This window comes from Pteropus vampyrus, unplaced genomic scaffold (assembly GCF_000151845.1).
Source record: "Pteropus vampyrus isolate Shadow unplaced genomic scaffold, Pvam_2.0 Scaffold575, whole genome shotgun sequence".
Lineage (NCBI taxonomy): Eukaryota > Metazoa > Chordata > Mammalia > Chiroptera > Pteropodidae > Pteropus > Pteropus vampyrus.
Genome location: NW_011889356.1, coordinates 390,365 through 415,532, shown reverse-complemented (window position 1 = coordinate 415,532; position 25,168 = coordinate 390,365). Strand labels below are relative to the sequence as shown.

General features: G+C 43.8%; 1 protein-coding gene across 2 annotated transcripts in view; it reads left to right on the top strand.

Moving 5' to 3' along the window:
- INSC (INSC, spindle orientation adaptor protein) overlaps positions 1–25,168 on the top strand; it is a 121,894-nt gene that overhangs the window by 87,861 nt on the left and 8,865 nt on the right. For both annotated transcript variants that reach the window (XM_011384402.1, XM_011384400.1), the window contains 3 exons: positions 9,710–9,881; positions 12,680–12,858; positions 21,546–21,612. In XM_011384402.1, coding sequence (XP_011382704.1) covers positions 9,710–9,881; positions 12,680–12,858; positions 21,546–21,612 — 418 coding nt within the window. The remainder of the gene's footprint in view (positions 1–9,709; positions 9,882–12,679; positions 12,859–21,545; positions 21,613–25,168) is intronic.

Below are 25,168 nucleotides of genomic sequence, written 5' to 3'. Positions count from 1 at the left end.
GGTCAGGGCCAGTGTGTCCTGTATGTGTCCTATATGTGTGTGTTGGGGGAGGGGTTGCAAATTCAAGGCAACAAAGTATACTTCCTACTAAATCAGGCTCTTCCAGGAGGAGGTTGTGGATACATCTTGTCATCTAGTAGGTCTCCAAATTCTGGGCTTCCTCAGTAAGCCTGACCTGTGCCTTCTTGGAATAGAACCCTTCCTAAGCCTCCTACTTCTCACTGGAAAAATATCTAAACCCCTCAGCCTGGCACTGAAGGTGCCGTATGAGCGAGCTGCCTCCAGCACATCGCCCTTTTGGTAAGCAGGCCTGGGTACTATGCCCAGTTATACCACTTGCTCGCTTTGTGTTTACTTTGCACCCTTATAGACCCCAGCCTCATCACGTGACAAGGTGGAATGATAAACCCTGACAGGGAGAGGGAAGGGTGATGAGAAAGAAAAAGAAATTTAGGAATCAGATAGGTAAAGAGTATGGAAAGACACACACAGATAATAAACACACATCTTCATTCTCCTTTGGGCTTTTTCAAAAATCCAAATGGGTAGTACATAGCTGTGAGGTGACTGGACCTGCAGTGCCCTGATGGTGACCTGCTTAGGGGTATAGTGATTTCTCATTTTCATTTTTCTGATGAGTAATAATTTTGACCATTTTTCCATATTCTTATTGACCATTTGGTTATCTTTTGTGAAATGTCTGTTTGCGACTTTGCCATTAAAAAAAAATTAGTTGTATGTCTTTTTCTTATTGAATTATAAACTTTAAAAAACATATCCTACATATGAGCCTTTTGTCAGATATATGTTTTGAGAATATATATTTTCAGCCAGCGGTTTGCTTTTTCCTTATCTTAATGGTGTCTTCTGATGAATAGAAATAGAAATTCTGATGAATAGAAATTCTTAAAGTTCAATTTATTGATGTTTTCTTTTGTAGTTAGTGCTTCTTGTGTCTATTTAAGAAATATTTGTTTTTCCTAAAATAATGAAAACAGTCTCCTGTATTTTCTTATAGGAGCTTCATTGTTTTACCTTTCACATTTAGTTCTATGATCTATTTAAATTAAAAAATTTTAGATGATGTTCAGTGTTGAGTGTTTTCCATATGATATCCAATTGAGCCAGCACCATTTATTAAAAAGACCGTCTTAGTCCATGACCGTGCCATCCCGAATTTGCCCGACCCCATCTGATCTGGGAAGCTAAGCAGAGTCGGGCCTGGTTAATACTTGGATGGGAGACCACCTACAAATACCAGGTGCCGTAGGCATTAAAAAAAAAAAAAAAAGACCATCTTTTCACCACTGAATTAAAGTGATGTCTTTGTTCTAAGTAAAGTGATATATTTGTTTCTGGGCATTTTCTATTCCATTATTCTTTTTTGTCCATCCTTGTGCCAATAGGGCACAGAGTTCCTGTGGTCTTTCATAATTTTTTTTTTGATATTTACTAGCATAAATCCTACAACTTTGTTTTTGTAAAATTATCTTGATAATTCTAATTTTTTTTTAATATATTTCTATGTGCATTTTAGAATAAGCTTGTTAACTTCAACAAAAACATCTGCTGAAATTTCAATTGGGATTTCTTTAAATTTATAAATAAATTTTGGGATGATTGACATCTTAAACACCATATGGTGTTCCAATCAGTAAATTCGGTGTATTTCTCTACTTATATAGACTGTCTTTAATTTCTCTCAGCAGTGTTTTGAGTTTTCGGTATCGACATCTTACACATCTATTTTAGACTTATTTCTAGGTATGTTTTTATGCTGGCGTAAGTGTTATTTTTTATTTTCTAATTGTTGGTAATCATAGAAAATACAATTTTAAATATTGTATCTAATGACCTTGCTAAAATCACTTATTAATTTTAATGATATGTAGATTTTATCGGATTTGGATGGTGTACAGATGTACATGATTATGAGATCTATAAATTATGACAACTTTGCTTCTTTTCCAATCATCATACCTCTTTATTTCTTTTTCTTGGGTTGTTGCATTGGCTAGGGCCACAGTAAAATGTTAAACAGGAGTGGTGAAAATGGATATCTCTGTCTTGTTACTGAATTCAGGGGGAATGCTTTTAATATTTCATTCGCTATTACACTATAAGTGTGATGTCGCTATTATTTTAAAGATTAGAAAACTGAGGCTCAGGGAATGTAAGTAACTTGCTCATGTCACCACGTCAGTAAGTAGCACAGCCGAGTTGTGAAACCAGGCTTTTCTCACTCTTAAGATTGTATAACTTCCACTGTGCCACAGGTACCTCTAGAAGAGTGACTGTCCATTAGAATTACTTGAGGAATCTTTAAAAATATCGGTGCCAAAATCTTCGAAAATAAAGACTCCACCTCAGACCAATTAAATCAGAATTTCTGGTGGTGAAGCCTGAGCATTAGCATCTTAAAACTTTCCCAAATGATTCCAATCATCTGAGAACTAGGCCAAAAACCACTGACCTATTTCTAGGTATGTTTTTATGCTGATGTGTTATTTTTTATTTTCTAATTGTTGCTAAACATAGAAAATACAATTTTAAAGAAGCACTTTTGGTACAATTCAGATCCCAACTGCGCCCAGCAGTACTTTGCTGGAAACTTGATAATTTTATATCAGCCCATGCCTAATAGTTCTAACCCAAAGGGAAATGAACTTGTTCTTAGCCACCTTTTGATGTCTTCTGATAAACTCCACTCCTCCCACCCCCGCATGTCTTCATAGCATCTGTTTGACAATCTGCTTTAAGGAAAATCATCTGCTTGACAGGGAAATTATTTTGTTTATGATCTTAAATGATTCAATCCTTGACTTCTCTCCACCTCAGTTCAGCTCTCTCTACCTCATTGACTTACATGCCAAACTGGTTATATAATCTCTTTCATCCATTGTTCCGGTACCTATTGTATTTATATTTGTATTTATCCATTTTGGCACTTAAGTTTTAATCAGAGATTCTTGTTTAAAGTAACAAAAGAAGTTGAGTGGGGTCTGGGATATATTCGTTTGGGAGGAGGGTAATATCATGCTCCTGAAGTCTTGTTTTACTTTCTGTAGCTTTTATTGAGCTGTCAGCTCTACCACCACTCCTTAAAGCAAATACCTTCTTTTATAAAGCGATCCTTTAATCTCTTATATTGCTCACAGACTTTGTCCTGAACCTTGCCCTGATCTGGTTTGCATTCCATATTCAGATCCTGCTTCTGGCCCACGGGTTTATTTATTCCACCTAAAGCTTTGCCCAAGTGGCTGACACTTGTCTTTGCTTCCTTGGGCATGACCCTTGCTTCCCTCTCTGGCTAAGATTAAATTTTCCCTCTGGCTGTACCCTGAGCAAACATCTATTCTGCCTGGACCCATGAGCAGGATTCCAACAGCTTTGTGGTTCTCACTTATCGTTTTTTTTTTTTTTTTTCTTTTTTTCTGCAGAATTTAGGCATCTACATGGACCGAAAGGTGAAGGAGGAAATTTGGGGTTCTTTAGGTCAGGCTCCCTTTCCTGCAGCTGTCATAACTGCATTTACATGATTCTGTTTAACTGTTATAATCCAGCAACCAATTCCTCTGCCTTTCCCTAAAAAACTAACATGCAAAATGAACTAGAAAATAGCAGACCGGCACCAGTGATATATGATGGGCCTTTGTATACTAGCCCATGTCCTTAGATATTCACATGAAAGCTGCCACTGATGCTTTTCTGATAATAAGAGAATATTGCTCATAAACCTGATGTGATTTTACTGTATATTTTGGGTTCCTCAACTGTGTGGGTTTCATGCTTCTTCTCCCACTTCTCAGAGAGGATCTCACTGTTCACCAGCTCTGGACACCCTCTGTGTCCAGACTCTAGGTGCATCAGTCTTGCTGCCCAGGTGATGACCTGGCCAGACCATCCTCATCACCAGTTGCATGCCCTCCCATGAAGGAAGCTTGGCCTCAGGCCCAGGCCCATCCCACTCCATGTAAAAGCTAATTACCTATAAGTGCTTCCAGCAGCAATTTCTTCAGGGATGTGAAAGTGCTTTGATTAGATTGTTCTCTTGGCATCATTAAGTTTATGACTGGAAATGGGAAGTGGGTAGTTTGGGGATGGAGACGTTCCAGAAATGGTAGCTGTGTTTGAGGAAGCTGGCCTCAGGCTGGGTTACTCTTGGGCCCACTATAGGAGCTGAGCTGAGCAGCCCCCATTGACCTGGCCCACTCCTCACCTTCTCTTCATTGTCTTTCCCAAAGACCCACAGAAGGGGCACAAGTCAGGAGCAGGGAGACCGAGGTGGGAGTCATGGCCCTGGCATTAACATGAATTTGCTGTGTGGCCTAGGCTATCTCTTCCCCTCCCTGGGCCTCTGATTCCTCATCATTCAGGCCACACTTCACAAGTTAACTGCTATGTGTCAGCCCTCAGCTGGGTGTCGGGGACAGGAAAGGATTCAGGATAGGAGCTGCCCTGAGCAACTCAAATCTAGTGCAGGGATGGGCATGCAAACTGGTAAGGATAATCTAACATAAGTGCTCTAGTTGTGGTCAGACCAGAGTGGTGTGGCAGCTGGGAGATCAGAGACCTTCTGTCTGGGGAGGCAGGTGCATGTTCCCAGAGGAGGTGGCTTCCCACTTGGGTCTGAGAAGGGCATGAAGGGAGAAGACAGGGAAGATGGCCACTTCAGGTTTAAGTGAACTGGGTTTGAGGTGTCCGTGGTCTATCCAGGCAAATTAGTTTTAGAATTAAACACAAAGAGATCTAGTAGCAGGTTCGGAATGTAGATGTGACTCTCAGAAAGTAAGGTCAGGGCTGAAGGGCTAGGTGAGGGGGTCTTTATGGTGAGTCTTTAAGTCCACTTGGGTTTGGGTGCTATTGACTGAGATGATGCAAAGTGGGATGACAGTAAAACCAAGCATAAGCCACCTTAGATGCATGTAAAGGAGGAGAGGCTAAAGGAGAAAATGATGATTAGTAGTTAGCGAGGGAGGAGATAAGCCCCAAAACTGGGGTATCATGGAGTCCCATGAAGGAAAGAAGGCCAAGATGGAGAGAGTTGTCAGCAGGGGAAGGTGTCACAGAGGAAACAAGAAAGAGGGGGACTGTGAGACTGGGCTCTGCACCAGAGAAGCCCCTAGATCATTTTAAGCATGTGATGTCTCTCTCTCTCTCTGTCTTTCTCTCTCTCTGTCTCTCTCTCTCTCTGTCTCTCTCTGTCTCTGTCTCTCTCTCTCTCTCTCTCTCTCTCTCATTCTCTCTCTCTCTCTCTCACACACACACACACATTATTTCTTGTTTCTCTATGTGTCTGTCTGTTTCTCTTATTTCTTCCTGATTCATATGTATCAGTGCCTAGTTCAGCGCCTATCACAAGGTAAGTGCTTTGTTCATGTTTGTTCAAGTACAAAGGACTACTTTTCTTTGTGTTCCCTTATGAGGGATTGTAATTATTTGTCTTTGTCTTGGTCAGGAATTGAAACGAGAGTCACTCCTCTTTTAAAAGTTCTAGTTCTGGGTTGCATGATCTAAGGATGTTGAAACAAGCAGGTAAACTTGTGGGCCCCAACCCAAAGGAATGCAGTTCTCAGTGGGGTCTCACTGCCAGAGGAGCCTACAGGAAGGTGAATTAGGACACAGGACCTCAGGTATAGAGGAGGCGGCTGCAACCACCAGTTGGGGATGGGATGGAATGACTGTGCCACCACATGGCGGGCATTGTACACGCATTATCTCGGTTAACTTCCAGGATCTCCTGAGCTTCGTATTTTTATCCCCATTTTATAAATACAGGCTCAGAGTAGGTACAAAAATTGATCAGCTAGCGAGATACAAAGGCAGGATTCAGACCTAGGTAGATGTGACTCCAGAGTCTGCGCATGTGCTGACACTACAAGAATTGGTTCAGGTGCTGGGGAGTCCGGAGCCCGTGGTGTGATGAGCTGGCTGGGTTGGAGTTGCTGAGATGATGATGGATAAAGTGATCAGCTTGGGCTGGTGGCATCTTGCCGGCAGCATGCTAAGTGGCAGGTCAGTAGCTGCAGATCCAGAGGCCTGTAAAATTCACCCACGTGACAGTCAACCCAATAGAAAAATGAACAAAATGCACGAACAGGTACTTCATAGAAGAGGAAATCCACATGCCAAAAACCAAAACCAAAAGCAAAGCAAAGCAAAACAAAAACATATGAAAAGATTTTTAGCTTCATTGTAGTAAGTGGAGGCATGTAGATTTCAACAAAAATTTTACACACTCTCCCAAATCACAGACATTTAAAATCTGACAGTACCAAATGTTGGCAAGAATATGGAGTTAGATGACTTAATATATTGCTGGTGGGAATATAAACAGCCATAGCTGTTCTGAAGAGCAATTTGGCAACACCAGTAAAATTAAAGATGTGCAGACTCTCTGAGCTGGTAATTCCACTCCTACATTGAGACCCCCCAGAGAAATTGGCATGTGTGCCCCAGGAGACACTGAGAAGAATATTTATAGCAGCCTTGTACATTATAGCAAAAATGAGAACCGACCTGAATGTCTATCGACAGGAGAATGCATAAATGAATTCTTGATTCAAGTACAATTGATTTATGGAATGAAATACCACCACACAGCAGTGAAAATAAATGGACCTCAGCCACATGCAACAACAGGAAGGGGTTTCCCAAACAAATGCTGACTGGGGAAAAAAGTAAATATGTAGATGCAGTATAATCCCATTTATGTCAAGTTCAAAACCTTGTGAAATTAAACAATATACACATGCAATAAATTTCTAAAGAAAACAAGGGCATAATAAGCACACAGTTCGGGAGAATGGCCCCTCCAGCAAGGAAAAGCAGAGGTCAGGAATGGAGTACAGGGGGCTTTCTGGTATTTTTAATTCCTAATAGAATTTCTAGATATGAAGCATATACATATACATGTATAGGTGTTCATTTTTTATTATTTTTAATATTTTTTAAATTTGCTATATATATTCTCTTTTGAAGGGATAGTGTATTTCATAATTAAAGCATTACCGAAAACGATCTGAAGAATATAAAACAAAGTGAGACAGTAGCCAGTTGCACAGACACCACAGAACCTCTTCTCTGGGAAGCCTAAGGGCAGAGAAGAGATCAGAATCCACATCCGGCTGGGGTCAGGGTCACTTTCTTGGGTCGGAAATCTGTGGAATCCATGTTCCTGAGCTGGTCGTTTGTCCGCAGCTGCCTTTTCCTGTAGTGGCCTTTGCTCTCAATGTCCCCTCCATCTTCAGTGCCATTCCTCTTCCTTTATTATTAAGGTGTGTCCTTGAGTCTTTGGTCAAGTTTTATGCTCTTGCATTTATTCCCCATTTACCAAAAACCGCTTATGTGCCAGGCCTGGAGCAACCACCAGTGAACAAACTGTGGTCCCCAGGCTTGCAAAGCTCTCTGGGGAACTTGGGAGACAGACAGGAAAAGGAGCTTTGTTCAAAGGCGGATTCCAGGCCTCCCCAGAGTCTAATTGAATAGGTCTGAGTGCAGCTGGTCCACAGATGCCCCCTCCCACCCTCCTTAAGAAACAGAGCCCATGAGTATGATAAATGCTATGATGGTATGAGGATAGCAGATGTGCTTGGGCATGAGCTTCAAGGGGGGCCATCTCCCCAGCTGGGGTGTGAGTGTTAAGTCAGGGCAGCTTCCAGGAAGCCTCCCCCTGGAGCATTCTCATTGAAAGTCAGGTTATATCATGGTTATTTGTGGGCGAGTCCTCTGCCCCCTCTGCTCCAGCATGAGCCCCGGCACATAGTATGTGTTCAGGGAAATCGTGCTCAGTGTGTTTGCCGAGCAGCATTCTGAGCTGGGGAGCAGCATCCAGGCCTTGGGTGGCACCAGGCCCTTGGCCTCAACTTCTTGGCCTCTCTAATGTGTTCACAATGGCCCATCTCCAAGCCTGTACTGGGGACTAGGTTTGGGTCTGGTTTAGGTGTGACCGTTGTTCCCAACTAGCTGGGGGATGTAACTCCATCTGCATCCAAAGCGAGATTAGGGAGACTGGATGATTGACATATTTTCCCATTAGAGACCCTGTAGCTTCTTAGTTACAGCCTTGGGTGGTGCTGGAAGGAGAAAAGGGATGAAGGCCAGACAAGCCTAAAAGGTTTCTCTTGTTGGCAATAATAGGGCTGTTTCCTATTTCTAGTCTCAGAGCAGCCCCGCTTCCTTCTCTGGGTCCAAGTGAGGGCCCTCTCTGAGGGCCTGTTAGTCAAACACCGGGCATGACTCCAGTCCTGCCAGGGACTGCCTGGCTGCTGTTTGTTCTCTTTTATTAAGCACATCCAGGTGAGTTTTATCGAGGACAGTTCCCTGGGCTCCTGTTTCCACATTTGTCTCTTTTGAGTCTGAGATTGCCAAAGGCTTTCACAGCTAATGGACCTTACAGCTCCCAAGAGCCATTTCAGGGAGGCTCAGAACTCAGTAGTGGTAATTAGTCAAACAAAACACAGACCTCTGGAGACCCATTGGAGCTGAGTGGCAGGAAGTGAGGGCGTAGGGACAGGAGCCTCAGGCCTGTGGCAGGTGTGGGGAGCATCTCCTCACTGCACCTCTCCCTGGTGGTCCCATGCATCATCCCTACCTCCTGCCCTCCCACCCCTGACATACTCGTAACAGGGGAAGGACTCCTTGGTGGTTTGTGGCAGGGTCCTCAGGCAGGCTGGTGTCCTGGGGTGTTTGAGAGGCTGTAGTAGCTCTGCTGAGATAATCTTGACAAATTACTGCTCCCCCTTCTCCAAAAAGTCTCATCTACTAACCCTCGATGGAGAAAGAGGGGTGAGCTCAGGTGGAACTTCTCAGAAGACAGTGTAATGCCCTATTCAAAATCATAGGCTTTGAAGGTAGACCGTTTGGGTTCAAATCCCAAACCAGCTATTTTAAAGTTTATGATCTGGGGCAAATTAATGAATCTTTCTGTGTCTCAGTTTCCTCATCTGTGAAATGGTGATAATGATAACGATGACCTCAGAGGGTTATTATAAGGATCAAATGGTATACGAACATAGGCACTGCACTTCGAGCGGTAGCTGGCACATATTGAGCACTCAATCAGCAGAAGTTATTATTATGCCAAGAGCTGGTCTGACTAGGGCAAAACTGGGAACCTGAAGTCTTTATCCGGCATTCTTGCCCCGCTGTGCCAGGTTTGTTCCTCTCTGACTGGGCAGAGAGAGGCCTCCAGGGAAGCAGCTCTCTTTTCATGGGGGAGGATGGTGGGAGAAGATGGGGAAGGAAAGATGTGGAATTCAGCCTGCTGACAACCTGAGGAAGGGAGAAGGGAGCTAATATTTGTCAAACATCTCTTCTCGGTCCCACATCATCTGCTTCATCTCTTTATACCTCCAACATCCTGCTGGTGGAGGAAGGAACAGAATTTCAGAGAGGCCTAGTAATGAATGCCAAGTCCCACAATGCACGGAAGAGGGAACCAGGAGGGGAACTTGAGGACATGAGAGTTCTAAGTGACTAATAATTCTGCTACTTGTTGTGGTGGATGACCAGGGTCTAGCCCCTAGATCCTTGGCTTGATGCCCACTCCCTAAGAAGCCCATGGGTGGTCACTAATCTCTGCTAGAGCCAAAGGATAGGCCCCTGGAGTCATTGGGGATCCAGGGCTGGGCCATGTAGAGGGCCTCGATTCTCTGTCTTTGTCTCATGACTTTTATGACTTTCACTACTTTCCTCTGTCCATCTGCAGGTGGATGGTGTTCTGTGCTTGGCTGACATCCTGACTGACGACAGCCATTCAGAAGCCACACGGGCTGAGGCTGCGGCCGTGGTTGCCCAGGTCACCTCCCCTCACCTGTCCTTCACTCAGCACCTCAGCAGCTTCCTGGAGAGCATGGAGGAGATTGTGACAGCTCTTGTCAGTGAGTCACCTGGGTGGATGGGGACCGCAGAGGGAGGGGGCCTTCTCGCAGTTGTCTTCAGGAAGGGGCAGGAAGACCTCACTGCACCACACATATCTCCTGCACAGATGATCACACCAGCTGAAATTCCAACACTGAAGTATCAGAGTCAGGCTTTAACGAACTCTGTTGTCAAGTCTTCTATTAAAATGCATATAGCCTTCCCTGAAGAAACTTGGATTGAGGTCAGATAGAGATTAAGTGGCTTTTCAAATCAGAGACCAGGACAAACCCCGAGGAGGAGTGAGGCCTCAAATTTTGAGGTACAAATACTAGGCCAGAGAGACTGTGATGGGCTTTGTTCCTAAAACCTCAGTCTATAGTACCCAGTGAATGTGGCAGCAGTGACTGGGGAAAACAGCTTCTCAGAGAGCACCGGTTCACCCCAACCTGCTCTCTGCAATCCATCATAGGCCTCAAGTCACTGGGCCTTGAAAGTGTTGACTCTTCTGGTTTCTTCTATTTAGACATATGTACTCCTGGCAGGAGAATACTCCTGGCAGGAGAAGGGTTTGTCTGGTCCCAGTGGTCCCCCACAAAGCTTTCCTTTGCAAAACTATGGAAACTAGAAGAACTCATCTGGATAACAATTCTCCGGAAACTTGTTTTGCAAACTATGTCCTTTCTTTTATTGGTGCTGGTGATGGTCTGGGTTTCTGCTTCTATCCCCATCTCTGTCACTGTCTCTAGATCCATATCTCATTGAAACTAAATGAAAATTAATTTTTTTTCAGAAAATGTAAGGTGAGCACTAGGGCTGGGAATATCTAGAATGGTGTAAGTTTAGGCGGCAGCACAGAACACTGGATGTGGAGTCAGGATGCTCGGGTTTGGAGTTTTGCATTTTCATTCATTCATTCCCAAACAGCTATTGACCAGCAGCCCTGTGCAGACACTGTGTGAGGTTCTGCCACTCACTTGCCATGTCACGTTGTAAAGCTCACTTTACAATATTCCTAATATATAAAACAAGGATTCGAGACCTGTTTCTCTCATGGATTCTTCTAGCTCTAGAATTTGAAGATCTGCAATTACTTTGACATAAGAGGCATCAATTAAGTTGATTTTATGGCTGATTCTAGTCATTGTGTCTGTGGTACCCACAGGCCAGGCTGGGAGAAATGTATTTGCCAACACCCACATTTATTTAAAATTGAAAAGGATACAGAAGCCAATCGTTGAAATTCTTGGCTGGAGGGAACTCAAGAGATCATAAAGTTCAATGCCCACACTGTAGAAGAAGAAACCTAGGCCCAGAGAGTTTGAGGGACTTTCTCAAGGCCACAGAATAGTCTTAGGATTCACTTCTGCTAAGAATATTACACTCAGTCATCCACTGAGTCAGGCAGGAAATGTACATAAGTCGAAGAGGCCAGATGGAAGGAAAAAATAAGGAGATTTGAGTCCTATATTGAATTGAAAAACATGTGTAGTAACTAAGGGGCACTACAATTGATAAACTCCAGTTGACAGTTGTCATGTGGGAAAGGCTGATTTTTAAAGATAAGGCAAAATCCTAAGTTTTATAGAAAATCTCCCAATTTATAAATAATAGCAAATAAAAAAAAAATCAAAACATATATAGTCCAAAGAACCTTTCACAATTGCCATATGTCCATTCCTACTTCTTTGCCTGGGTTGGATTTCTCCCTGGAGAAGAGGAGTCTTCCGATTTATTTTACTCTGATGAAGAAGCATTGTGGAGTCTGCTCTGAGAGTCAGCAGATGGGATATATCTTCTGGGCAGGATGCCAGGGCTCTGTTCTTTGGTGGGAAATAGCCCTCCGATTTCTTGCCATTCCCTGGAAACATTTACAAATGAGTCACTGGAGTCCTCAATTTAATCTTCCTAACACATCCCAGGTGACTCAGACTGTAAATGCGTACCAAAAAATGTGCACCAAAATTAAAAGGCACTTTGATGGTCGTGTTAATTGCTGTGTCAGCAGCAGTGGTGACTGCTTAAGAATGAAGGTGGGTGTTCACACCTAGGAGAAATCTTGTAGCAAAGTGGGCCAGTTTAGGGTGAGTCTCACCCTAAACTGTAGATGTAGGGATGAGCCCTGGAAGGGTTTGTCTGGTCCCAGTGGTCCCCCACAAATCAGAGGATAGCTAGTCATTGGAAAAGAGGAATCATAGTGTTGTTAATCGCATGCCGGATCTGTTGCCCCAGCCATGGGTGGTTAGATCAAGATTCTAAGTTGTTTAGTGATCACACCTGGGCTTTGGGAAGCAGGGATGCCCAGAGGCAGACATTGCCCTCCTAATAAAAAAGTGAAACTTACATCTGCAAGGGCATCACTGATAGCAGCTGAAGAGGTAGAGTCTTTATGTTTTACCTTCAGCCTCTTTCTCAAGGCAAATTTAGCAACAGTCTAGTATACATTACTAGAGACACAAACAGACTAGGAGCTCTTTCCTGCCACAGAGCCTTTGTACATGCTGTTTCTTTGCGCTGGAAAATGCTCTTCTCCAAAAATTCTCACAATTGCCCCATTTTCCTCTTAAGGTCTCAGCTATCACGTTCTTAGGGAAACCTTCCTTATGTACCCATTGGGCTCTGGTTATTCTCTTTCTTAGCATTTGTTTGTTTTTCTCCCTTACATTTATTAGAATTTAGTAACTACTTTCTTCGTCTGTAAAATGGGTATTATAGTACCGGCCCAGATTTTCCCCTAGAGCTATTGTGGGAACCAAATGAGAAAACTAATGTGAAAGCACTTTTCAGTGAAGCTATTCCCCTCCTCTTTACCATTCAGAACTATGCCAAGAGGCCTCGTCTGGGGAAGTCTTCCTGCTGGCCTCTGCAGCCCTCGCCAACATCACCTTCTTTGACACTATGGCCTGTGAGATGCTCCTTCAACTGAATGCCATCCGTGTCCTCCTGGAAGCCTGCAGTGACAAGCAGAGAGTGGACACACCTTATACCCGGGACCAGGTGAGAAGCTCAGGAGGGACCTGGCACAGGGCCTATAACCATGAAGACAGAGGTCAGGAGGCCAGGGCATAGGTCCTAGGCAAGACAGCATAGCCTGGCAGCACATAGTCAATCCTGATAGTGGCATTCTGTAGCAAGGTAAAAAAAAAATGTTTTCAATGTGCCTCATTGCCCTTAGCGTGCCTTCATGAGTTCACTCTTTCCCATCTTAACCAATGTAAGCCTTTCTCTATTTCCATCCTAGGAGGCAGAGACATAATAAGAAGGTCCTTACACCTCCTCTGAAAGTCTGTGTCCCATTCTTGTTGTGACCTGTTTGACATTGTACACTGAAGTGAGTTTTTCTTTTCTCTGCTTCATAAAAACAGGGGCTTGAAGCAGAGCCTTGATCCTGGGCCTCAACTCCTCTATCTGTCTCAATGTTTTTGTATCTTTGAGCTCCATGTAAAGTTTTGTTGGAAGAAACAGGATGGCACTTTATTCCATTCTTTCTTATCCTTGGGATCACTGGCTATAACTGCTCCCATTCAGAAAGAATTTTCTAGCATTTGTATATGAAGATTCTAAAAATATTGTGAAGCTGGTAATATTTACTCCATTTTATAGATAAGAGTACTGAGGCTCAAGAGGATGTCCTCAAAATGATAAGATTGATAAGTAGCTGGCCGACATTTAAATCCTGGCCTGACTTAGACTTTGGTCTTTGACTCTACTGGCATCTTTGAAAATAAAGTGACAGTACTATAGCTGAGGAGTCAGAGAGACTGAGTGTTGATAGTGCTGTTTAATTCATTGGGTGACTTTAAGCAAGTCACAGCCTCTTGAGTGTTGGTGTTCTCATCTATTAATTGGGACATGAATATCTAACTTGAAGGGTTATTGTGACAATGAGTGAAATAATACATTTAAAGGACCTGACACGATGCTTAGTTCCTACTAAGTCCTTAATACATGATGAATATTATTAGTTTTTAAACTTGATGCTCTAAGGAAGAGCATTATAGTGAATTAGACAAAGTCTTCAACTTGGCCTTTCAAGCCATGCATGATGTGGTTCCTGACTTCCTTTGTAGCCTAATCTCTTTCTCCTTAGAGTTGGACAAGCCCATCCACCGCCTCCCTCTGCCCCTCATTGCCCCATAGAAACAAGGTATGACAGTACAGATAAACAAAGGGTGATGGCCCACTGAGCTTGCCATTGGCCCACTTGGCATCTGAGGGGAACACTTCCAGTGTCCGTTGCAGTCACGGCCCTTGGCTATGGGGAATGAGTCTGGAAGGCCCACCTTGTATGATGTGCCTGGCGCCCGCTCTTCTCTTCTTCAGCTAGACACCTCCAGTTGCTGGATCTTCCACCTACTTGACAAGATTTTAGGTCCCTTCGCCTTCAAGCGCCTCTCTTGTGGCCAATTCTGGTCATTTCATATAAGATCCAATAGTGCAAAAATAAGAAGAAGAATTTTGGGGTCAGATGACCTGGGTTCAAAGCTCCTCTTCTATTAATAATCATGTAACTTTGGACAATGCACTTAGAGATTCATCTGTGAGAGAAGGATGAATAATATATGATTCATAGAGTTGAAATAAGAATCAAATAAATAAATGAATGAATATAACCTCTTGGTATAGTTCCTGGCACAAAGAAACTATGAAATAAATAGAAGCCCCTGTCAATGTTATTATTACTACTGGTCTTTGAATGTGTGGCACGCAGCCCTGAGTGGGGAACCGCTGGAGTGGGATTTTCTTATCTGTAAAATGGGCATGGTCTCTTCCAGGTTAGACATCCTCTATGCTTTCTATAACAGAGACCATTTTTTCATCGTGAGGAGTGACTGGCCCTTCTTGAAATTTCATTGATTCCTAGGAAGGGGGATGCGGGGCTCAAGGTAAGGAGAGAATGTGGTCAAGTTCTACGCAGATAGCAACTCTTTCTGAATCTGAAGCCAGGAGATTTCCTGCCTCACTCACCAACCACCCTGTCCCCTAAAACCCATATTCTCCATCCCTCTTCTTCCCTCTCCCCCTTCCACCTTTCAGGTCTGAGCCAGGCACGTCTCGCACTGTCCTCAGCATGGCTTCACCTTCTGCCCCGACTCAGAGCAACCACTTAGCTAGTGAGAGTGTACCCATTAAAGAAACAAATGGCTTTTTCCTGTGTCAGAGGGAGGATTAAGGTGATCAGAAAGCTCTCTGTAATGAAGACAAAGAAGATGAATTAGACTCTGAAGTATTCGCCACCCCCTGAAACACTTAGGAGATTAAATGCCTGTGAAGCTTCCGGTAATGCATCTGCCAGTGACGCCAATGCTGTGCGGAGCCTCTTGGTCTTGGATCTAAACTTGGTCTATCTCTGTTTGGACATCTCAGTGAGAACCTCTCCATCATCTCAGCAAGCCGAGTCCACTTAATTTGTCCAACAGAAGCCTTGATGGGGCCTGGCCTGGCCTGTACTCACCTTGGGGTATGAAGAGGGGCGAGGGCAACATTGGGCTTGGGCTTTCTTCCTTCTCTGCTAATCTAGGGGAGCCGATATGATCAGGCATCCAGAACTCCCTGCTAATGAGCCATCTGTGTGGCCTGCATTTTCATGTCCAGGAGGTATGTTCTAGGGGTCATGCTGCCCAGCTGCAGGTGTGACATGAGGCAGTGGGAAAGGGGCTGCCTTGTGCTGATTTGCCTCACCTCTGCCATGCCTGTCAAGCAGTGACAACATAGGGTGAAAGGGACCCGGTTATCTTGCCTAACCCATCCATAACAGAGACTTTCACTGAGCATGACTTTTTATGGCCTTTAGAAATTAATTGCTTTCGCAGAGGCAAGAGATGTTGGTATATACTTCTCATGAAAACACATCATCTGCTTGGCATTTTAGAATATCCAGATTTTGTAGCATTTCTGAGACCTCACTATGAATAGCAGTATCAGGAGTCTTTTTATTAGAAATGTCAATTACTAGGGATATAATTTTGACTCACTTCGCAGAAGCACTCTGTAGTTTATAAAGTCCTGTCATATACATATGTGACATATATGACATAGTTGAAACAGTACGGGCTTTGGGTTCAGACAGACGTGAGTTCAAATCCTGGATCTGCCATTTCCTAGCTGTGTAACCTTAGACAAATCACTTAACTTCTTAAGCCACAATTTCCTCATCTGTGTAGTGGAGATAATAATATTTTCTCCCTCCCGTGTCACTATGATGATGAGATAGCATAATGCTTATAAAGTAGTTAGAACCAAAGTAGATAGTCAAACATAAACAGGGCAGGGATCTCTGATAGAACCAGGAATTGGGATGGATCTGAGATAAGAAATGTCAGCGTTGGGGCAGGAAGGTAGGGCCAGGAAAGGTAGTTAATGTGGTGGTCAGTACTGTATGATATGAGCCAATATGTGGTAGTGGTTGTTATATATGCAAGTTGTATATGTGTGTGTTTGAGATGTGATAAAGACTATAAACCATTTAAAATAGTGGACATGTTTATTTGCATATGAATACATATGTAAATATATCTATCTGGAGAGGCTCAAAAGAAACCAGGATTATAACACCCAGTCCCTATCTGCTTTAGAAATCCCTCTCTACAAAGCCAGGGGAGAACTAAGCACAGGGAACATGGTCTGGCATTTATATGCTCTCTACCCTGTGTGGCTCGCATCCCGACCTCACTGCAAACCCCAGGGATATCATTTGGCCTAGTTCACCAACAGCTTGGGACCAACATCCAAGGCATTATTGTGGCCTTTATGGCTCTAAGACCAAACCCCAGCCCTTCATTCTGTCTCTTTGGTAGTGAGGAGGGAAAACCGGGCCGTCAGTGAGAAGCCCTCAATACCAGAGAGTGAAAGCAGTGGGTTCATCTCAGGGCCTGGGTGGGTGCCCCCCTGGTCTCCACCCCTGCCTAGCTCTCTCAGCTATTGGGGCCCCCTGACCATGCTGGACAGAGGGGCAAGAGGCTCAACACAGAGAGGAAGAGAAGGAGACGGCTGGACCTGCTTCTGGCTCCTCTGGCCTCGGGGAAGAAAGTGTGTTCAAGGAGATCACACCCTTCCTCTCTCAGCCCCTTTCGTCCTTTCATCGTTGTCCTGATTCCTTTTGCTCTTTGGTGGGGGAAGTGGTGTGTGAGGAAGATAGCAAGGCAGAGACAAGCCACGGGTTTCCCTGTGAGAGGCTGCAAAGGATTTGCGGGCTGGTCTCAGGGCTGCAGCTGACAGGGTTACTACAGTTTTCAAAATGTTAACGCAGTGATAATAGAAATTTAAATATTCCATCTAGCAATTAAAGAGTAATTCTAATTACAATCATGTGAACTGTTGGCCTTTTTATACTAATTACTGCATAGTATAAAAGTAATCATAACTTGTCATTAAATATGTGTCAGATTTTCTGTGTTTTAAGTTCTATTAGATCAGAGCACCTGGCTCTATTTGGGTAATTCTCACTTATGTTTTATGTGGGATGGTTTTCAGCCTTAGTTCACACACAGCACATTAAAGGGGCAGAGGTAGAGACAGTATGTGATTGCAGGCAGACATTGCTGGGGATGTGAGAAGACCCTGGTTCATGTCTCAGGACCGGTTGTAGACAAGCGTTCTTGGAGCTCCTTCCCTGGGCCAGTGTCGACCTTGTCCTCTACATATGTGCTGACATCAAAAGGTCTTGCCAACCTCCTCCTTACCACACAAGGGCCACTTATTCTCGAACCAGTGACATGGGAGGCCCCCTGCTATTCTGGTTTAATTTGCTATTCACCTCAATTTTTCTAAGGTGATCTGTCAATCTTTGGGATGCCAAAGGGAAAATGATTTTAAAAGGCCACAGAAGGTAATGAGCCCAGTTTACTGGCTTCTCTGCTGAGAAGGGCTCCTCCTGCTCCCTTTGGGGATGATCTCACATCAGCAGCACATGCGGAAATGCTGGGTACTGCTTTGCTTAGTACACCTCGGCACAGCCTTTCAAGGTCTGGGTCCTTTTCAGGCTCTGTTTCCTTCGGGCAAGTTATACTCATTTTATTGGAAAAATGTTCTGGATGCTTGACAAAACGTTAACTCATTCAATGCTCATAACAGATTTATGCATTATCTCATATTGATCTCCTGAGGTAGGCCAAATATTGCATCCCACAAAGATGTCCATGTCCTGTTTTCCCAAACCTGTGAATATGCTATGTTACGTGGCCAAAGGGATTTTGCAGATATGATTAAGTTAAGGATCTTGCTATAGGAATATTATCCCAGATTGTCCATGAGAGTCCAGTGTAACCACAAGGATTCTTACAAGAAGGTAGGCGGGAGGGTCGGGGTCAGAGACTGAGATGTGATTGAGGAAGCAGAAATCAGAGCGATGCTGTGCCCAGAGCTAAGGAATGCAAGCAGCCTGTAGAAACGGGAATATATGAGGATATGGATTCATCCCTAGAGTCTCCAGAAGGAATGTGGCTCTGTCACTCCTTGATTTTTGCTCCCTGAGACCCATTCAGGACTTCTGACCTTCAGAACTGCAAGATAAAATTGTGTTGTTTTAAGCCACTAAGTTTGTGACAATTTGTTAATATCACCAATAGAAATATAATATACCTTCATTAACCAAGGCACAGATAGGTTAAGTAACATGGCCATGGTCATATGGAAAATAAATGGCAGAGCCAAGATTTTGAACTAGGCTGATCTGTGCACTTAGCCACTACACTGTGCTGCCTCACCTAGGGCTTCTCTTGAAGCTTATATCCTCTCTAGTCACCAAATAACTGAAGAGGGAACAGTTCCTTTTTACTCAGGAGGAATAAGACTTAATTGAAAATCATCAGAGAGGATTGAATTAGCCTGAGCCAGGGAAAAACGGTCTGCCTGTACTCTGTCCCCTGATAGCCTTGCTGTCTTGTAGTCAGTGAGGTAAACCAGTCGCCCCTAAAATCTCAGCCCCAGGCTTGACTACAAGAAGAAACTTTGATTCCCCTTCACCTCTACATTACAGTGTATACAAGAAACTCGAAACAGGGCATAATTGGCATTTATTCAAATTGTGCTTAATTGAATACTTCATCTGCACCTCAGAAAACCACATGGGGTACAGGCTCTGTAAAGAGGAAGTAATTTTCATTAACGGGATCTAAATTAGTCTGACACAAAGACCTACCTGTGCCTGTGGCACAGCTAATAATTGCCGTGTAATGAACCCGATGCTGCAGATGGATGAAGGTTTCTTATTCCTTTTTCATTTTGTCTTTCCTTCCTTCCTCGCTCCTTTCCTCTTTATCTCCTCCCCTCCCTTCCTCCCTTCCTTCCCTTTGGATCTGTATGTCAAACAGGTGTGTTTTCAGAGAGGCCAGGATGGTGATGGTTCGATTGTAGCGGCCACTGTATGATGGGAGCAGAGGCCGTGTTCTCTGCTATTGCTAACAGACCAGAGAAAGTAAAATGAATTGTAATCTGACATGAACTTGGCTTTGCATCTTTTTCCTCATAAAATTGAGTTCTGTGCCCCTTAGGGAACCTTCCTTTTTTTTTTTTTTAACTGCATGTTCAACTTATACTTTCCCTCTAACTCCTTCTACTCAGCCCACAAACACTAACAATCTTAAAGGGGTGGGAGAGGCTTCCTAGGACTTATTCCCAATAATGTAGGGAGTAGCAAGATAATTAAAATGTTAATCAAGCTACCTTCAGAGACTGCAAAATGCTGATCAGCCCCGCAGCCAGGCCAGGAGGACACCTTCAGAACAAAGGAAGATTTCTACAGGGATTGCTAACAACCCATTCATTGCCCCACCTGTGGAAGGGGAAACAGGAACAACAGAGCCTTTAAGTGGCTGCCCTACACAAATAAAATCATTCATTCCCTGTGGATAAAACCATGGGGACCTATGGATTAAAGGCTGGGAACTGCCAGCCGACCTTTCGCTCTACATATTCTTACTTTTTCATGCTACATACTCTTCTCCTTCCTCACTGTATGTCTATATCAAAGGAAATGGGTTAACAAAGTTTTTTAAAATAATCACTCACAGGAACTAAAGAATAATATATAAACTGAATTCCCTGAACACCTCTCTACTCAACTCAACCTTGACTAGGCCCCTCTCTACTCAACTATCTTTCCAAGCCTCTCTTGGTTCCTCTCCCTCTCTGTCTCTGAGGGGAGACCACTCTCCATCTGTGGAGTGTTACCCCTTTGCTAATAAACTTTCCTTTTGACTCTAACTTTGGCATGTGTGTTGAATTCTTTCTTCATTCTGCCAAAGGACCCTCTTCCTCCCTCGGTGCAGACTTGCCTTTAAGGTAAAGCTTTTGGGGTATTCTTTTGTCCCTCCCTGGGCAACCCATCCCAGTAAAGTTTACCTAGCCAGGCCCCTGCCAAGGTCTGAGCTGGAAGGCGATGACACATACTAGTGGATACCACAGCAGCCTAAGATATAGATTTCTTTCAACACGTGTTTGGTGAGGAAGAAGGGAGATAGATATTCTATTAATATGGCAACTTCTGCTTTGTTTAAAAGATTTGTTGCAAGTATTTGTTATCTAGGGTAATAAGCCAATATTGAACCACTTAAAATCTAGCCAATACTGTTTCTTAGTAAATATCACATTACTATCTGATATTCTCCAGTTTCAGAATTTAAGCTGCCTAAATTGTCCTCAAGAGACTGTCAACTGCCACCTCAGAGGTGGAGGCAAGTTCTCCAGTTACACTATGCCACAAGAAACCTCGAGAGAGAGAGAGATAGGTCTGTGCCAATAAGAAGTGCTTTTTATTATTATTTTGTTCATTTCAATTACCACGTGAGAGCACTGTCTGCTTCCATGGAAGTGAGTGGATTTTCATTTTGCTGGTTTTGTCAGGAGCAGTGTCGTGGGTAGTATCTGAGTTAACAAGTGCCAAGTTTCCAACATTTTCCAGTGGTTTGGGGTCTGCAGCGGGTCTCTTTATAGTCCATTCCTTAATCCAGTTTTGTGCTGTGAGTTCTCTCTGCAACCTTGACTAGGCCAGGGGGTACAAATGGGGTGGGCTATTGGCTGCCCAGCTCATGAGGTCTTAACCCAGGCTCACTGTCCACCTGGTGTGAGCATTCCTTTACTACAGGCACAGCCCTTCAGTGATGACCAACAAGCAAGGCCTACAGGCCAGAGACTTGTAAAATGAAGCTAAGCATGAACTTTCTCATAGATTCCATATAATATCTGCTGCTTGGGATGTAATGCTGCCCTTCTATTTTACTCATGTTCTCTAACTTGACCTTAGCACCCATTAATTTCAAGTTCATAGTAAGGTGGCGTTTAGTATCAGGGCAAAAGCTAGAATGGAAGAAACCCAATCCAGGGCTAGGGCTAGCCAGGAAGCTGCCAGTTCTGTCTGCATTTCAGGGCCTGGAGCCAGAGGGACCCTTCAGAAAGATGATTGGGGGCCCCCATCTTCACTCAGGTGACACTGTTCTCTCCAGTAGTGCCCTGCAGTTCATCCCAGGGCTATGTGCTGACGAATGGACATCAGGTCACTGGGGAAACAGATCTATGTGGCAGGAACCCATGAGGATGAAAGAAAATACTATGGAAGGATGGGCCAGGTAGACAGTAAGGAGTCACAGGCTAAAGGAAAGCTCTGTAGCCCCTGGCCCAGTTGTCTATAGAGAGCACCTTTTGGCTCAGGTGTACCCATTTTCTTAGCTTCTCATCCTCTTTTCCAGATTGTGACCATCTTGGCAAACATGTCTGTCCTAGAGCAGTGCGCCTCTGACATCATTCAGGAGAATGGTATGTATTTTCAGCAGTGTGCATGTTGTATGGATTATTTAGCTATACAGGACCGTGTGCCTTTGTGTTTGTGTGAAGGCCTATGTGGAGGTATGTAAATTTGTACCTGAGGGTCTCTACAATTGAATGAGCATATATATGTGTGCTTATGTGTGCAACCGGGCCAATGCATAAATGTTTGCTTGCTTTCATGGGGCTTCAAATCTACTGGGAGACAGTGAACAAAAAAAAAGATAGAGAATGTCAGAAGGTGATAGTACCACGCAGAAAATAAAGCAGGGAAGGAGGTGAGGTAGACCCAGTGGAGGAGGGTGACAGTTGCTATTTTCACTATGGTGGGAAGAGAAGACGGAAGTTTCTCATTATGATCCCAAAAGTAAAAATCTACAAGCAGATGCATCCCAACTTTAAATCATTCCTATCCTATTGGATTTGGCCTTAGTAGAAAGCTGAAGTTCCCGAGGAGTAAGGGAGCATGTCGGGGCAAGCTGGATCCTTTTACCCCTCACCTGAGAGCATTTCTTTCCCACTTGCTCTCCTGTGCACCAAGGTGCAGGTTTCGTTGGCCTGGCACTGATCTAAGCAGTCCCTGCTGGAGGACCAGCCACCTACCTACCTTACAGCTGGGAACAAAGTAGTGAGAGCTTCCTGTTACGGGGAAATAAGGGAGCAATTAGCAACCAGTCGGAAACCACAGACGCTAATGAGGATGAGTGAGTTGGGAGCCCCGGCCAGCTGCCTCTGCTCTTATTACACCTTCTTCTCCCAGGTTGCCCCACTATTTTAACAAGCATATACATTTCCCATCTCCCATTGCTCTATTACTAATTGAAAGACATCATTTTGTGTTAATTCTATGTAACTGAGCTAATAGTAAAAAACTGTCCTGAGCCTTCTGAAGCTGGGAGTCTGAGGCTGTCATTTGTGGCATGTTACTTCAGGACTTGGAGCCTTAAGCTCAAAGTGGTCAGCAGGCCAATGGATCAGGGATTTGAATATTTGGCATCTGTAGAGGATTTAATGGTTTGCAAAATGCTATTGATGGACTCATTTAGTTAATAGTTGTTGAAACCTACTGTGTTCCTGGCATTATGCTAAACAAAGAAAGGAGCACAGAGGTAAATTCTTGCCTTTGTCCTAGAGGATATCGCAGTCTAGAAGGATAGTTGATATAACATGACAGAAGTTTGACATCTACAATAAAATAATGCAGCAGAGGGAGGATGGTATAATGGTTAAGACTGTGAAAACTGGAAACAGACTGCTTGAATCCTGGCTCTGCTATTTACTGACTGTATGACCTATGCATATCCGTCTATGCAAAAGGGGAACAACGTAATACTTGCCTCTTAGGGATGATATGAGGATTAATAGAAAGCATGTTAGGAGTGTGTCTAGCACAGAACGAGAACTATGCTAAGTGTATCTGCTCTTTCAGGAAACAGGGGCAATCTCACAGAGCTCACATGAAGAGTATGATGGAAAGACTATTTACGAAAGTGGGGCAGGACTTCTAGAATCAGCAGTGTTCCTGGGTGACACAGCCAAAGGCCACAGGAAGACGTTCGTCCTCCTGGGCTGGACAGGGCATGCCCTGGTGTGCAGGCTGGGCTTTGAAAAGCTGTCCTCTTACCAGGATGCATGAGACTCTGATGTGCCTTGCCCTGTAGCCTGGTGATTTTTTCCCCCCTCTGTCCTGTTTTCAATTTTTTTTTGGTTTTGTTGTTGGGTTTTTTTTTTGTGTGTGGGGTGGTGCTAGGTGAAGGGGACAATACTGGGAGGTCAGAGACTGTGGTTGCTGGTCATCCTTACACCAGGAGGCAGGCCAGAGCAGCCCAAGCTCTTGTCAATCCACTGGCATGACTATCCGCCTTTTAGCTAATTATGCTTCTCCCTGAGTGCCTGAGGCTGAACTGGGGAGTGTTGGCAAGGAAACCTGATGCTGGGGGCTGGTCTCCAAACCTGTAACTCCACATTTCTGTCATTGAGCCTGGCCAGCACTTAGGAAACACATTCTGGGTTTTCCTAGGCAGCCTCAATTTTGTAGCATCTTATCTTCTTCTAGATAAGACTTATAAAGTATATATTTAAAGAAAACTTAGTTTTTATACATTTGTAAGACTTTTTACGTGAATATATTCACATTCATTCCTTTGATAGTCATCCAACAAATATTTGAACTGATTACTATTCTGGATACTTTAGACATAACACATGCAGGAAGTGGACAAAAATCCTTGCCCTGTGGCACTTACCTGCTAGTATATGAGAAACTATTCTTTTTCAGATTACAGGTGCAAAGCTGGGAAAACAACTTCTTTATGGGAACCTTAACCAGAATGAGTTAGTAAAATTTCTTAAGCTTGTGGTACTTTCTATAGTTGTCATTTTGGTTCCTCCTGTTCATGTCCCCACAGAATATAATGTGCATATCATAGGACATTAACAGCCATAACCTTGTCTTAGGGACATTGTGGCATAGGGAGCCTGAAGACCACGTTTCACTCAGTGATCAGAGAGAGGGTTTGAGAGAGAAGCACCTTGCCCCAAGATAAGAGCGTGTGGTGGCAGAGTTAATAGGGCTAAGAAAGACAGGGACTGCAGAGTCCTTTGAGCCTGTAAGAGGGACATATGGGGCACTTACTTACACAGCTCACCAGAGAGAGAAATGGCCCTTCCCCAAGACTGAATAGTCTTAGGGTCCATAACTAACTCACAGTCCTTGTGCATGAGGACATAGGAGAGTTAGAAATTGCATCTGGGTCAAGTAAGATTCAGAGAGTCACTTGTTGGAGGCACTGAACTGGAACTGACTCCCTGTGTGAACTTGAGAAATCGTTCCCTTTCTCCAGACCTCAGATGCTCATCTGTGAAATGGGGTAGAGGGAGGGGCTGGGCTAGAAGAACTCTAATGACCCTTCTGGCTCTGGTCTAAGTTAGAGGTTGCAAAATTAGATGCCTACAGGACCCAGACAGGTAATTGAAATGGATGATGTGGGCTCAGCAGGGACTGGATCAATCTGACTTAAAAGAGTAAACTTATGATAAGCTTCAGCAAATCATTGGGCTCAGTGTTGTCAGATCATGCAGTAACATTTTTAGAAGCTGGAAATAGGATTTTATGGAAATCTTCCAATTTTCATATTAGCAAAAATTTAATAAAATGTTTTAGACACTGTGTGAAGCAACAAAACAAAGCAAAATGCATCTGTGGGCCATGTCTAGTTTTAGTTCCAAACTGGCAAGTGCCACTGGTACAGGAAATGGGGTGTAGGGGCTGGGGCAGTTAGGGAATACCTCCCACAGAAGATGGACTCTTACTACCACCTGCAGGATGAGAACAACTTAGATGGAGAGTGAGAGAGAAAACGACTTCCACTACACTGACTTCCACTACCACCTTGTGACTTCCACTACACTGACTTCCACTACCACCTTGTGCCTTTGCCCATCTAATTCTTTCCTGCAGAAAGAATTAGATGGGCAAAGGCACAAGGTGGTAGTGGAAGTCAGTGTAGGTTTGCTGGACAATCAGAAGGCAGATATGGTTTCAGGG